The 15,155-nt window shown below is 34.9% G+C and overlaps 1 protein-coding gene across 15 annotated transcripts in view; it reads left to right on the top strand.

The window, feature by feature from the left end:
* Positions 1-15,155, top strand: part of ZBTB44 (zinc finger and BTB domain containing 44) — a 76,195-nt gene extending 61,040 nt beyond the window's left edge. For 8 of the 15 annotated variants that reach the window (XM_023645142.2, XM_070272988.1, XM_070272979.1 and 5 more), the window contains 4 exons: positions 813-897; positions 3,335-3,498; positions 5,139-5,439; positions 7,798-15,155. In XM_023645142.2, the coding sequence (XP_023500910.1) occupies positions 813-897; positions 3,335-3,498; positions 5,139-5,439; positions 7,798-8,080 (833 nt within the window). In that variant the 3' untranslated portion in view covers positions 8,081-15,155. The remainder of the gene's footprint in view (positions 1-812; positions 898-3,334; positions 3,499-5,138; positions 5,440-7,797) is intronic. The other 7 variants (XM_070272983.1, XM_070272984.1, XM_070272985.1 and 4 more) reach the window with 2 other exon arrangements.

Below are 15,155 nucleotides of genomic sequence, written 5' to 3'. Positions count from 1 at the left end.
TACTGTTTATAATGTGGGTATGGACTTTTCCCTAAAGGGCATGCATGGTAGTAAATAGCTTAGACTTAACTGCCACATGGTCTCTGTGGCAACCACCACCACTCCACTCGGCCACTGCAGTGTGAAAGCAGCCCTAGACAGTATGTGGCCATGTTTCAGCAAGAACCAGTCCCTCATCTATGAGCACATGGATTTGAGATAAAATTACTTTTAAAGGTGGGATAAGGAAAAAAAGAAGGAAATGATAACCATAAAAGACAGGATAATGAGTATCTCTTGGCAGGAGAGGTTTGTGATCAGGGAAGAGTAAATGGGGCCTTCTAGGATGCTGGCAGTGTTTTAGTGGGAGTTGTGTGGAGGTTGCACAGGTGTTCACTTTATAGCTATCTTTTTAATTCTATGTAAAGTTAAATACTTGTGTGTACAATAAGTTGTATGTCACAATAAAATAAGTTTTAAAAAATAAAAATGGTCACTGTTTCCTTAAGTAATTGTTATACATTTAATCGTATGTGAATTTTTGTTTAGTTTACATTTGAACTGCTCTACTTGTTTCTGAAACTTAAAGAAATACTCCTAAAGGAATTTAAGTAGTAATATAAGGCAATTATCTTATATGTGATTTCTTTTTAAATCACATAAACATTTAATTAAAAGTGAAATAGAACACTACTACTTTTGATTAGTAATTCAGGATATATGCATTAGATAATCTGTGTTTAGAGGCTTAGAGATACAGCTTGCAACTTGTATCTTGGCTTATTTATACTAAAGTGTTAACAGCTGTCCTCTTTTCTTTCTTTTATTCACAGGCTCAGTAGATGAAGGCGTCACCGAAGGGTTACCTACACTTCAAAGCACTTCTAGCACTAATGCTCATGCAGAAGATGATGATCGGTTAGTATTAAGAGAGTGTGTAGTTTCCTTGTAAGGGCTGTGCTTGCAACTCTGAATTCAAGCATTTTATCTAGGAATTATATAAGAAGTTTATCAGGACCTCACTTTAGTATATTTTATATGTATATTTAATATATTTAGTATACTTCAGAGTAATGAGGTAGCATCATCACGTCTAAATTAGACCACCTATGCAAGGTTTTTTGACATTTCTGAAACTAGTCCCATTACTTTAAATAGTGTCTGTATCAGGGGTTGACAAACTATGCACTGCAGGCCAATTCCAGTCCACCACCTTTATTTGTAAGTCGAATTTTATTGGAACACACCCGTGCTCATTTGATTACATATTGCCTGAGGATGGCAGAACAGAGTGGTTGAATTAGAGATCATGTGGTGTGCAAAGCCAAAAATATTTACTGTCTTATCTGCTACGGAAAAAGTTTGCCAAACCCTCATCTGTGTACCCATAATTCCCAAGTCATTATCGTCAGATTGAGCCTCCCTGCTTGATACTTCCACAAGGATGTATAAGGGGCATTTCAGACTTAACATGGCCAAGACAGAATCTAGACTTCTAACTCCCTTCAAAGCCTGTTCTTCCAGTCTTTCCCACCTCAGTAAGCAGCAGCAGCATCCCCCTAATTTCTCAAGCTGTATCTCTGGCAATTATTCTTGATCTTTCTTTCCCTCACCACTCTGCATTCCCCTTCCCCATATTTAATCTTTAGGCAAATTCTGTCAACTGTACCTGCAAAATATGCCCTCATCAGTCTACTTTTCATCCATCTCTACTACAGTCACCCTAGCTCAGGTTACCACCATCTTTTGCCTTGCCTACTGCAGTAGCCTTCAGCTGGCCCTTGATTTCATCCTCCCCCTATGCCAGTCATTAGCCACATGGTGGCCAGAATGATCTTTGTTTTAATTGTCAAATTATGTTGCTGTTTTAAAGCAGTAGATTCTTAAAATTCTCCAATAGATTCATTCTTAAAATCTAAACTCCTTGCTATGCCTTTTAAAACCCTACGTGATAAGACTTCTGCGTAACTCCCTTCAGACATTTTCCTTGTTTGCTACCTTCTAGCCATATTGACCTTCTTTCAGTTTCTAGAATATTCCGTATCCCTGCTTTTGGGTCTTTCTGCCACTTTAGGGCCTTTATTCTGCCTGAAATACTTTATCCTGATTTTCACATTTTCCTTCTTGGCCTCCAGATCACTGTCTAAATGTCATTTCTCAAGGAAACTTTTCCTGATCACCTCTCTAAAATAAAACAGCACCAATTGGATCACCCTATTTTAATTGTCTGTTCTGATAATTTTCTTGAGTATTTATTGTCTGTTTCTGACAGCTGAATATAGACTCCACTGAATGAACTCCTCATAGAGTGTCCAGGACAGACTTTAAAACTCTATTTGTTGAAAAATTGAAGGGTTCAAAGAACTTAAAGTTTATTGTTCTTGAATAGCTAAACCTGGTAGAGCAGATTATGAACCAGAGTCATTTAAAAATAAGTTAATGAAGGTATAAACAAACAAATGTGCCTAAATTCTTTAATTTTAAATATTAGTTGTCTGTTCTGTACTGAATACTGTGCTAAATGGTGGGGATGTAGACGTGAAATGTGCAGCGCTTGCCCTCAGACATCACACCAATTTTGGGGAATGGAGAGAGGTTGAAGATAGACAGGTAGACAGATAATCATGAGTGATCTGCAGAGGGTTCTGTTGCTCTGGTTAGGAGGCTACCTACCTAAGCCACTGATAAATCAAAGAAGGCTTCCAGGAGGATGAGGTGACTTCTTAGCTACATTTCATAAAATGAGTAGGCATTATCTAGGCAAAGAAGGTAGCCAAGTTAAATGTGCAAAAGCATAGCATTGAGAGAGAACTATTAGGAACTGCCTGGTAGAGGATATGTTTAGGGAGTATGACAAGAAATGAGGTGGTAAAGTACACAGAACCCAGATCACAAGGAGCCTTGTATGCCTTACAAAGGGGTTCAGACTTTATTCTGAAGATAACAGTGAACCATCACAGGATTTTAAACATGTGGCTGATTTAATCAGAGAGATCGCTGTGAAACTAAGAAGGATGGATTAGAAGGATGCAGGGTAAAGAGAGGGAGTTATGAATTCAGCCTTGTGTTGGTGAGGGCCTAAATTAGAGCAGTGATAGGAAGGAAAGGGTTAGAGAGATTAAGGATCCCTAAGGGAAAGTCGTTTCTATGTTCTGTGGCCATATGTCTTTTCTTAAGATGCTGACCATGCTGGACAGGAACATTGTTTTCATATAATTGTAAATGGAACTTGTGATCTAACAGTTAAACTGTTTCAAGAAGTCTTTGTTTTTCTTTTGTTTATTTAAAGTTGTGCAGAAATATTTATTCAACTTAAACTTCAGAGCCTGGTTGCCTTCTTTGGTCTGTTTTTTAGATTGGAAAATGTTCAGTATCCCTATCAACTCTACATTGCTCCCTCTACCAGCAGTACAGAACGACCAAGTCCAAATGGTCCAGATAGACCTTTTCAGTGTCCAACTTGTGGGGTGCGATTCACCCGTATTCAGAACCTGAAACAGCACATGCTCATCCACTCAGGTAATGTCGTTTTCCCTATTGTTGCATAAATGAGTACTCTAAAACATTTTATTTGGGGATCCCAGTTAAAAATAGTAAACAGGTGTTTTCGAGTTTAAAAAGAAAAGGTATCTCTGGCAAGTCAAATGAGAACAGATAAGCCTACATCTGTTGCTGAAGTGGTGCAGTGTCACAAAGCTGTTTGCTAAACACATTTGCCACCACAGCATAAGTATTCTGATTAAGACTTGGGGGGGCGTGTAAAGTATGTAAATTTAAAAGATATTGGATATATTAGGTGTGTGCATATATGTGAGAAAAGTACAAATACAGATGGTAAAGCAAATGGGGTTAAAAGGGCATATATTGGTGGTCTTTGTACTATTCTTGTAACTTCTCTGTAAGTTTGAAATTATTTCCAAATAAAAGTATTTTTAAAAATTTACTAACAATAATTTAATTTTAGTTCTGCAATCCTAAATTTCTCTGTGCCCTGATTAGTCAGCTTTGTAGTCAGCTTTGTAGTATTTTTTTTTTTTTAGTGTAAAAGAGATTTGGGATAAATGATGTATAAAACAGATTTGAAACTTAAGTTCACTGATCACCTAAAGGCAACACAATTCTTGTGGGTTGAACAGGGACCTCTGCTGAGCAGGCAGTCTGCTCTGTTCTCAGCAGGAACCATCTCACTTTCCTCTCCTGTACAGAGGTCTGATAGTCCCTGTGCTAACACCAGTTCCCTACGACTTTGTTAAATCAACAGATTGTATTTTGAAGGTTTTGTTTTTTTTTTTTACCAAAGCTATGAAAATGAGTTGGAGGAAACCATTAATATACTTTATAGTTCACATATTAATTTCTACATATTTTTTCTAGGACTACTACAAATCAAATCCCTGAAAACTCAGTTCATCAAGTGCTAATTCTATCATGATCATTAATTATGTTCAGGAATCTTAGAATTTTCCTTTTTTCTTCTCATTTCTCTCTGAGATAGGGAATGAAGAGTAGGTACTAAACATTTTCACATCTTTTCAATGTAAACCTCACTAGTGAAATGAAATAGTAAATGTGTTATATGGGGATTTGGGTTCTGTTTAAATACTGTGCTTAATTGTGTTTCAAAGTCTGTAAAATAGATGATTTAGGACAGTATTCAAAAATCAACTTAGGGAGCTGGCCCTATGGCCTAGTGGTTAAGTTCAGTTCACTCCACTTCAGTGGCCCAGGTTCAGTTCCCAGGCACAGGCAGACCTACACCACTTATCGGTGGCCATGCTGTGGTAGCAACCCACATACAAGATAGAGGAGGCTTGGCACAAATCTTAGCTCAGGACAAATCTTCTTCAAGTAAAAAGAGGAAGATTGGTAACAGATGTTAGCTCAGGGTGAATCTTCCTCAGCAAAAAAGAAAAATCAACTTGGGTATATATAACCTAGTTTCCCCCTCCTCCCCGTGCCTTTCTTTTCTTAAAGCACTAGTGACTTTTCAAATGTTCTCTACCTTTTCTGAGATATTGAATTGGAATATTTTTTGCTGGTGATTTTTATCTCTTCATATTATCTATTGCTACAAAATTCAGAATGTTCAGAAATGTGTGTGGTTTAGCTTTTAGTTTATTTTGTTTTTAGATAATATTTTGTTTTCCTTTATTTTACAGGAATTAAACCATTTCAGTGTGACCGCTGTGGGAAAAAGTTCACCAGGGCTTACTCGCTAAAGATGCATCGCCTAAAGCATGAAGGTAAACGCTGTTTCCGGTGCCAGATATGTAGTGCCACTTTCACTTCCTTCGGGGAATATAAACACCACATGAGGGTTTCCCGGCACATTATCCGCAAGCCTCGGATTTACGAGTGCAAAACATGTGGCGCCATGTTCACCAACTCTGGGAATTTAATCGTGCACCTGAGGAGTCTGAACCATGAAGCGTCAGAGCTAGCAAACTACTTCCAGAGCAGGTGAGGTGCACAACGAAGCCAAACCAGGAAAACTGCTTTCTGAACTCTCTTCTCCTGCTTTCAGGGCAGCCTGCCGCGTTTTTATCAGGTTGCCAGCTAATCAGTCACATTCCTTTTAAATTCCCACTATCCATACTCTGATCTCTTGATCTGATAAACTTTTGTTGAATCTTCTAAGTATGTACAATTATAAATATTTTTATAGTTGGTATTAGAAATCTTTTTCTACAGAAGTAGACTACTTACCCTCTTGTTTGTTTGTTTGTTTTAATAATATGAGGTTAAATTAATTCTGTAGTGGATCTTAAAAATAGACCTTACTGGAAAATTTACCATGCCAGATGATATTTAGTGATATTAGATTACTTCACACCCTTTGGATATTAATAAAATTCTTCACCACTTCTCTCATTTTTTTTTTGAATTCTATATAAAAGAATATACATTTACTAATAAGAGAGAAACTTCAATAGCAATTCTAATGGATATGATTATTTGGATCAAGTGAGGTTTTCTTTTTTTCTTTCAGTTTAGAGCTCAGTGCTTTTAATGTTAGTAGGTTATAATAGAGTTCCCTTTCTGATTTATAGGATATCCAAGGAAATCAGGTTCTCGTTCTAACTCAGCCAGTAACTGCTGTTAGGATTACACGTGTCACTTTACAGATGAGGAAGCTTGAAACTTAGAGATCAAATGTAAGCCTTGAAGGTGATTTCTGAGGTCTCCTCTACATGTAAAATTCTGTTGTCTTTTTTTAATACTTTATCAGAATTGTACATCTATATGAGTCCTTAGTTTCTTATGAAATCTTTCTAAATTTTTGCATTTTAACCCACCTCTTTTTTTAAATCTTATTTTTCGATAAATGTCAAATGATTCCTGAGCCAGCCCTGATGGCCTAGTGGTTAAAGTTCTGTACTCTCTCCACTTCAGCTGCACAGGTTCGTGTCTCGGTCACAGAACCACACCATCTGTCTATCAGTTGCCATGCTGTGGCAGCAGCTCACATAGAAGACTAGAAGAATTTACACCTAGGATATACAACCCTGCATGGGGGCTTTGGGGAGGAGAAAAGAAGAAGATTGGCAACAGATGTTTGCTCAGGCGAATCTTTCCCCGCCAAAAAAATTCAAATTGTTCCTGTGTATATTTTGTTTTTCTCTTCAAACCAGACATTCATTTTGTTTAATGTCGTCATTTATGGCTAAGCGTCTGGTTGTCATATCACTAAACCTAGATTAGATGTATCGTATCAAACATTGTTTGTTCAGGACTAAAATAGGATCCCAGTTGACTCCTGTTGTCGGTCTCTTCCCTGTACAGGGCCCTCTATCCTCTACTGCTCTTGTCTGACACCTGAAGACTCTTTAGAAAGGATAACATAGGACATTGTAAATTGCTCTGCAGATGAGCAGATTTTAATTTTTTTATTAATAGTGGACAATCAAATTATAAAATTACCTTATTAAGTGTATTAGTTATTGACATTCCTAGTATAATGAACTTTTTTAGTTCAACAATAGACTTAAAGCATCTAAGGTAAGACTTACTTCATAGTGCTTATTGTTTTAACTACAAAAAATGCTTATAGTAGAAAACTTAGTAAATATAGAAAAGTATAAAATATAAGAAATTAAAAATCTTTCTTGATCTCACCACTCAGAGATAATTTCCACTGTTGTGAAAATTTTGGTGTGTTTTCTTGTCCACACCCAGTAATTAAATACTTATTTAATAGAATATTAAATATTTCCAATATCAGTAAATTCTTTCTGAGGACTAACGTGTGACCAGTTTCATGGCATTCATTTCCAAATTCTGATTCAAGATAATTTATTAACTCTTTTCATATAGCAAATCTAATAAGTTACACATAAATTTTTGTTTTACATTTCTCTATATAATAAATTATGTATAAGATCATTTATGCATAAGGATTTATTTTCTTAGCTAATTTATATCCAGGAAGTACTAAACAGCTAAGTTTATATACCTCTTAATTAGTGTATAATCCAAGAAAGATTAAGCATAAGTTATTCAAATGATCTTTCCTTAAGTGGGCATGCTAATCATATTTGTCAGTCTTTCAGAGTGACGCTGAAGGTGACAGTTCATCTCATCAGTTGGTGGTAGGGAGAGTTGAGATACTTCGGTTCTGATGGATGCCTTTGGTTCATATTTAGGAAAGTTTACAAGTTGAAAATTCCTGAGTTATAATCTTCATTCAAAAATCTTCGTTCAAGAATTAGAGAAATGAAAAATCCCAATCTTATTTTACAAATAAGGTCTTTTTATTATGTCTTATTTGTTACTGGTTTGAAAATTAACTCCCTTTTTCATCCTTTGCCTCTTATCTAGTGATTTCCTAGTACCGGACTACTTAAACCAGGAGCAGGAAGAGACCCTTGTTCAGTATGATCTTGGAGAACACAGTTTTGAAAGCAACTCCTCTGTTCAAATGCCTGTAATTTCACAGGTCTCCTCGACCCAGAATTGCGAAAGCACCTTTCCCTTGGGGGCTCTTGGTGGGCTGGCAGGAAAAGAGGAAGAAATGCCAGAGCAGCCAAAGACCAGTGCTTGTGCTGAGCCAGCCAGAGATGACCCCCCAAAATCAGAGCTGTCTTCTATAACTATTGAGTAATTTCATGGTTGGGCTTCATTTTTGGTTTTTGGAAAGTGCCTGTGCTTGGTCTTGTACATTTAAATTTAATTTAATTTTTTAAACAAAAAAGGGTTTGGGAAAGAATTTCTCTTTTTACTTTGTAAGCCCTGCAACTGATGTTTTATTTTTTCATGACTCAGAGATTGCTTTTGTAAGTACACAATAATGTGATGTTGAAATACAGTAGAAACTATGAGACTTAAGGAGAACCAGTTGACTTAAAACATCTATCAGTTTCTTCTTCCACTGTTGAAAATAGGCTAACAGCAGATCATTAGTTAAAGAAGAAATCAGATGATTATTGACCTTCCTGAGATGAAAGGGTACAACAGAAACAAATTACTAAACAATGACAACTGGCCTGAATAGATGTTTACTCCTATACACAGGACAGTGTACACTATTTTGTAAAGCCTGTTGTTTTTGCAAGTATTTATGGTAAGCTTTCTTAAAATTTATTGGGTGAATACTTCTGAAATCCAACATACTCTTTTTTTATTTTTTATGCTTTGTCATTTCTATTATGATTTTTCATGGTGAAAATTTGCATAGGCTTTCCCTGTACCTTTATAATACTGCTCCTCCGAATAATCTTTCTGTCTTCTATGATAGAAGACAAAGAACCATGACTGAGAATAGTCAAGCTGTGTGTGAAATGACCAGGAATGGAGAATGTAGTATGTAAATCCCAGCTTCATAGAAACTCTTTAATATACTGCTTTTCTGAGTAAAATTGTTTACCTGGTCTTTGAATATTAATGCTTGGCTAATTAGGTCATTGTGTACATCAGTTTTCCTCTTGCCCCATCAGCAGTCTTTCTCTTGAACATACTGGAGTGATGCCGTACAAAGGAAAAATATTGGAGATATTATATATTTTATATATAGGTTTATGTATTGTTCGGGATATTTTTATTGTACTGTTTTGGACAAAATAAAGAATTCTCTGTTAAGGCTACATTCTTAACCCAGCTAAAATTGTTTACAAAATTCCATACAACAGTGAGACATTGTCCTTGTTCTGAGATATTTTTAGACATTGCCAAGTTAGTATAGTTTTTACACAATGTAAGCAATAATGTAAAAGATAAGAAGAGGCTATAAAATGATGACTTGTGACTCATAAATTTGTTTGGGAAAAAAATTAAGGCCAAAAACCTTAAATTAATGAATATCACCTCTTTTGCTGCTAAAAAAATGAAACTTCCTGGTTTATATATAAGTTGGAATTTATATGATACTCTAGACTGGAGTATCCTTTTCATTTGCTACCATTAAAGCATCACTGACCTTGATCTTAAATATTCATGAGTCCATGAACAATGAACTTTTGAGTAACTTTTTTTCTATGTATATGCCCAAAGTTTAATAATTATAAAAGCACCTGATTAGATTAGAAAAAAGAAGCAAAGTGTGATTTCTTATTCAAAACACAAGATCTGAATTTTGTCTGAGTGCTAGATCTTAATAAAAAAAATATATTTTTAAGTTATAGTGATTTAATTGTTTCATTTTTTTTAATTGGCTAATTCTGTAGTTGATTTCTCCCCATGAATGTAAAGGAAGGGAAAGTAAACTCACTGAAGATTTTTTTAAGTTCAAGTTCTTTCTGTCTCTTTCCATATTCTATCTTTAACTTGTTTCCATCTCTTCTCTCAGTTGTGAACCTGTTTTTCCCCCTTGGCTCTCAAACATAGGTGTCTCACCTTCATAAAGATCAAGATACCCAGGTTAATGATGGGTTTCCATCATTTATGCTTCCTTACTCATAGGGTTGAATTAGTTTCTGCAGCAGACTGTGATACTTAGTACTGCTGTGTCTCAACTGGAAAGGTCAGAAATTTTTATTTTTGATGTCATATATATTCTTTGAAAACTGTTATGCCTACCAGTAGGTAAATCTCAAAGTTAGTGTTAAAATCTTAATATGGGCAAGACAAAGAATAGGTAAAATTACGACCAGGAATCAATTGTTGCCTTCAGTTCTAAGAGTTATTTTTTTTAAAAGTGAGTAAGTAAGAAAAAAAAAGAAGGAAAGAAATAGGCATAAAGAAAAGAAATGTGTGTGAATCGTTTGGGGATTTGTTGGTTGAAAATGTTGTGGCATATCCCCTATCCTGAGAACACTACGTGAAGAGAGCCTGTACAGTTTTGGCAGCTCTGAGGTATTCTGTGTTCTCAGAGTGTAGGATTACCACCACTGGCCATTGTTTCCCAAATGGAAACTTTAGATTTTCATTGGTAATTATAAATTGCACAGATTTCCAAGTTTTATGAAAAATTTGAATGTACTGTGAAAATGCATACTTGGTTAGTTGTCTATTCCCCAAATTTTATCAATACAGGTAACTAGTATTTGACATAAAGTGATATAAACAAGGCTGTCTTTTTTCTATTTCATTAAGACTCTACATTTTTCTTGATACACAATTTAAGGGTATTTAGCTTATGAATCTGTTTTAGGAAACTAAGCTGCAAGGGATATAATTGTATATAGTGTTATTTAGTTTTATTTAAAATTCGTTTAAGAGAAGGATACATGGATGTATAATTTTTACCAGAATATATGGAAAACATTGCAAAGAGATGAATGCCAGTTACAGCATCCCATCCATTAGAAATTACTGGTGTAACTGAACGTAAAAATTTCCAGGTTTGAATACTTAGGTACAGCTGCCTTTCCTAAGGGCCAAAAGGGTAATTTTGTGATATTTAAAGGGCTTAAATTTCAGGATGCAGGATAAATTGCCTTTTAAAACCAAGTATTTTATACAAGAAAAGCATTTGCTTTCAGTTTTTAAGCTACCAAACAGGTGGGACATAACTTTAGAAATGAGCAAAGATGTTTGCCATGGTCCTGGATGGTACAGCTCCTGCAGTCATTTTTTCATTTTTAAGGGTGTATTCTAACGGTGGAAGCATTTAGCATCTCAGTGATTATCCTAATTCAGAAACAAACAGATTAATACTGGTTTTTATTTTTTTGAATTTTAAGTTTTCTATAAATGGATGCAGATGGAGGTTATCACCCACAAGTATATTTAAATGGATTTTTCTTAATTTGAATTTCGAGTAATCTTTTTGATTTTTATTTCATATAGTTAGTTACGCATTTAGTTACAATGCCACTTTTTAAAGTTCTCAATTTCAGTGAGACAAATGATACCAAAATGTTTAAATAGTTTCATTCAGTCTTACATTCTAATATTTCAGCAATCATTCTGGCTTACAGTAATTTGGTTCCGTATTATGACACTTGCCCATTGGTTTTAAAACGAACAAAAAAACTTCCATTTTCTTAAGATATTTTACCAAATGGAATGGACTGGTCAGCACATCTAATGTACATATTATTGGTAACTCTGTTACCTTCTAACTACTGAGCCAGACTCTCCCTCTGTATAAGTGGAGGCTTTGGAAGCTGTATTAACTCTTTCAGTCTCTTATTTTATTTCTTTTTATTTTATCCTGTCCTTATCTTAATCTAAATGGAGGCAAATTATCTATTTTAAATGTGGCTTTATTTTGAAGATTCTCAGATCATGTTTTAGTCTCTTAGCTTTGTAGTCCCTGAAAAATACATTACTGTATAATGTAATGGCGGTTCTGTACGAGTATACCACATGGAGAGAGTTACTCTTATTACTTGATGAATGAATAATCCTAAAATTGTGGTATTCTAACTGAAAGGAGTTTGAGATTTGAGGACTTCATGAAGAAAAGAATTAGAAACTTCCTGTGGCATTTAGTCTATTTTCACTCATCTGCAAAATGTGAAGTTATAACTCTGAAATACACATTTCAGTGTATGTGAGGAAGAATAAATAGTTCTCTAGATGGTAATATTAATTGGAGGAAAAAAATTAATAAAGTTCACATTTGGAAATGACCCAAAGTTGCTAAAAGGTAATGAATGTGGTTTTCACTCTGTCATTGACATATTTTATTTATAATATATTTAGATTTTAAAAGTTACTGAGAGAAGAATGCCTAGAGCCTAGATTTTCTCTTCTGAATCAGTGGAGCAGCAGTGAGGGGAAGGTCTGTTATAGTAAACACATCTGTGAGGAATATTCCGCTAAGCACACTCCTACAGGCTTTAAGCTAAAATCATCAAAATTTAAGTTATTCCTTATTTGGCCTATACCCGTTTTTATCTTTCAGTGTCATTTTTGCTTGACAGTATGTGATGACGTAGGATATTTTTATTTGGAAAGTCCTCAGCAAGACAAATTTGCCAAAAGCAATAATGGTTCAGATTAAACAATGAAGTGGAATTGAACCAATTTCTGGGTTCAACTAAGGGACACACTCTGGACATTTCGATTTTAGATTATAAATATGTTGCGATTTGTTAATAAGGAGTTAAGCCTATGTGAGATTATGGGTTGAAGACTATTAGTGACATCAGAGTCGTACTTTTTTTTTTTTTTACCTCATACTAAACTAATACAGTTAGATGATTCCACTACATTGTAGTGATTATATTTTTATGACAGAAAAAAACTAGTTCCATGTCTTTACAAATAGTGTCTGCAGAGATGTCAGGCACTGTCATTGGAACCTCAGTTTGGCAGTGTCTAAAAAGTGATCACGTCTTAAAGTGCTTGTGCTGCTTCAGTTGAGTGAGCTCCCTCTGCACAGGACCCAGGCCAGTTCCAACTATACCAAGGCTTCTGTGTACATACTAGTTTACAGAGAAGTGAAGAGTTCAGACCACTGATTGAAGAAAAAAAATTTTTTTTTTAATTTTTAAAAACTTCAAAATTTTTTATTTCAGTTTGTAGTGCCTGGTTTATAAAATCACATTCTTTGATTATTGCCTTTCTCTTTTAAATGTACTAGTTTTCTGATTAAGCTTAAAGCCATGGGCTCAATTGTGATGACTTTTTGATAAAATCGATGCTTCATGGTTTGAGGGGCTACAGTGTTATGACTTTTATGAAATTCTGCTTGTTTTCCCAAATGCTGATCTAACCCTTTCCATATTTCATTATTCAATTAAATAAGTTAAAAAGTCATCCTGTAAATGAATGTTCAGGTTACCAAAGTACATCGCCTGCTGAGGAAGGATAAATCTTCCCTTTAAGAGGAAGCGGGTCATCTCCTCATAACACACATCGTTTCTCCTGGTGTTAGTGGAAGCTGTGTTCATTTAAAGATGGGAAGCCTTTGGTGCAGTTCCTAGAAACACCTATTGTCTAGAGAGAACCTTTTCTTTGATTAGGTTATAAGTGTGTTTTAATCTCAGAGCTTTCTTTTATTTCAGTTATCAATTTAATTTTCAAGTTGACAGATGTTACGTAAAGTCTCTCATACTGAGAGTAGTCCAGTAAATTATTGAAAGTTGCACTGCTTTTCATCTTTCAGGTGCCTGAAATGAATGCCATCAGGTATTTGGAAGGAGTAAGATCATAAACTTGATTCATTTTCTTCTTTGTACAGTGTGATGGCTTCTAATGCTTATATTTCAAGATATTTTTTAAAAAACAACAGTCCCTAATAGAGTAAAATTTGGTTTTGATCCAAGTCCCAATAATATGTTTGATTTTTCTCTTGTTACTGATGCCTCCTGTTGCATCAAAGAGAGATTGCCTGCCTCTTTGTAGGGCACCCTTGTGGCACCTTATGTCTAATTGGAGGATAGTATATGGCTTATTTGTGCCTCTACTATCTTTTCAAAAGCCATTTTATAAAAATCCTAGGTGTAGCCTATTTTAATATTTAAATATATATATTTGTGAGAGATACTTTTAGAATAGACTTTTTTTTTACTTTAAAATTTCTGTATTCCCATTTTTAAGAGTAAAGTTAAACTTTCCAGGATTAGGACTTGTCTTTTTCCACAGCAGCATAATGAGAAAGTCACATTGAGATAACAGACCATAATTCATTGATAGAAGAAATTGATGTCTGGTTAAAGGAGACAGATGTGAAGGAAGAAAGTTGTTTTGATGTAACAGAAATGAATTTTTAAATAAAATGTTTTTCTTTCTGTTATTTCATACTTGCTGCTATAGTAGCTCGGTGTTTTACAGAGCTAACATATAAATCTGGCTCCATTTAAAAAACGGAGTACTTTCTAGTATCACCAGCCTAGGAGGAAGCTGTGCACCACAGTCCTCCAGATGGGTGATGACTGCTTTGTTGAGCTGATGCATGCTGTAATATTTGCCCACAGCTCAACATCAAGGAAGTTTGGGGGAAACTTTTTTACCTTGCTAGTTATGGCTTTATGATTCTTTTTGGGCACTGGCATTTTGTGAAACCCTTAAGGGAGGAGGGTAATGCTGGGGAAGAAATGTGAATTAACTTATGTAGATGAGTGTTTCTTTGTCTTCTGTCCCTCTCCTAGAACCAGTACAACTCTAACTGTGCCAGTCCCCAATTCACCAGCTTTGTATCCAGTTGTCATCTCATTCAAGTATGGCTTCACTTGGTGACGGTGGCCATAGCTAAGTTATTTGGCATGTTTGACTTTCAACAATAACAAAAATGGTTTTGGATTTTATTTCCTAAAAATGTATACAATGTCAGAACTTCAGATTTTATATAATAGTATCTGGCTATTAGTATTTTACAGGAACCATAGTTCTTGGTGATTACATATATATATATCTATATATTTTTGTGACTTTTTTGTAAACTAAGTGCCGTTTCAACGTTACAATCATTTTTAGAGTTATTGTAATCAATGTGAATATCATGTTTTTTCAAATCTGTTCTGAGCCTATAGTGTTTGCTTTGTGAACATATGTGTATTGTATATATTCTGTATAGTTACATTGTACTGAAATATTAGCTTGTTTGATATAAGAAAAGTATGTATTGAGTACCTTTTTGCTAGCCTGGTTGTTTAATCTTTTTTAAAAAGTTTAAACTTTTTAAAAAAAATCTTTAGACTGGCCTTTATTACATGGTCACATATTAAGTTGCAGTTAGAAGGGATGGGCAGGGAAAAACTAGTTTTGAGTGTCTTTGAATAGAAACATAAGACTAAGATGTGGGTTTTTTTCCTCATTAAAATATCTTATTAATGCTTTGTGGAGTAAAA

Source organism: Equus caballus, chromosome 7 (genome assembly GCF_041296265.1).
Source record: "Equus caballus isolate H_3958 breed thoroughbred chromosome 7, TB-T2T, whole genome shotgun sequence".
Taxonomy (NCBI): Eukaryota; Metazoa; Chordata; class Mammalia; order Perissodactyla; family Equidae; genus Equus; species Equus caballus.
Note: the sequence above shows the minus strand (reverse complement) of the source record. Positions and strands in the feature narration are given on the sequence as shown.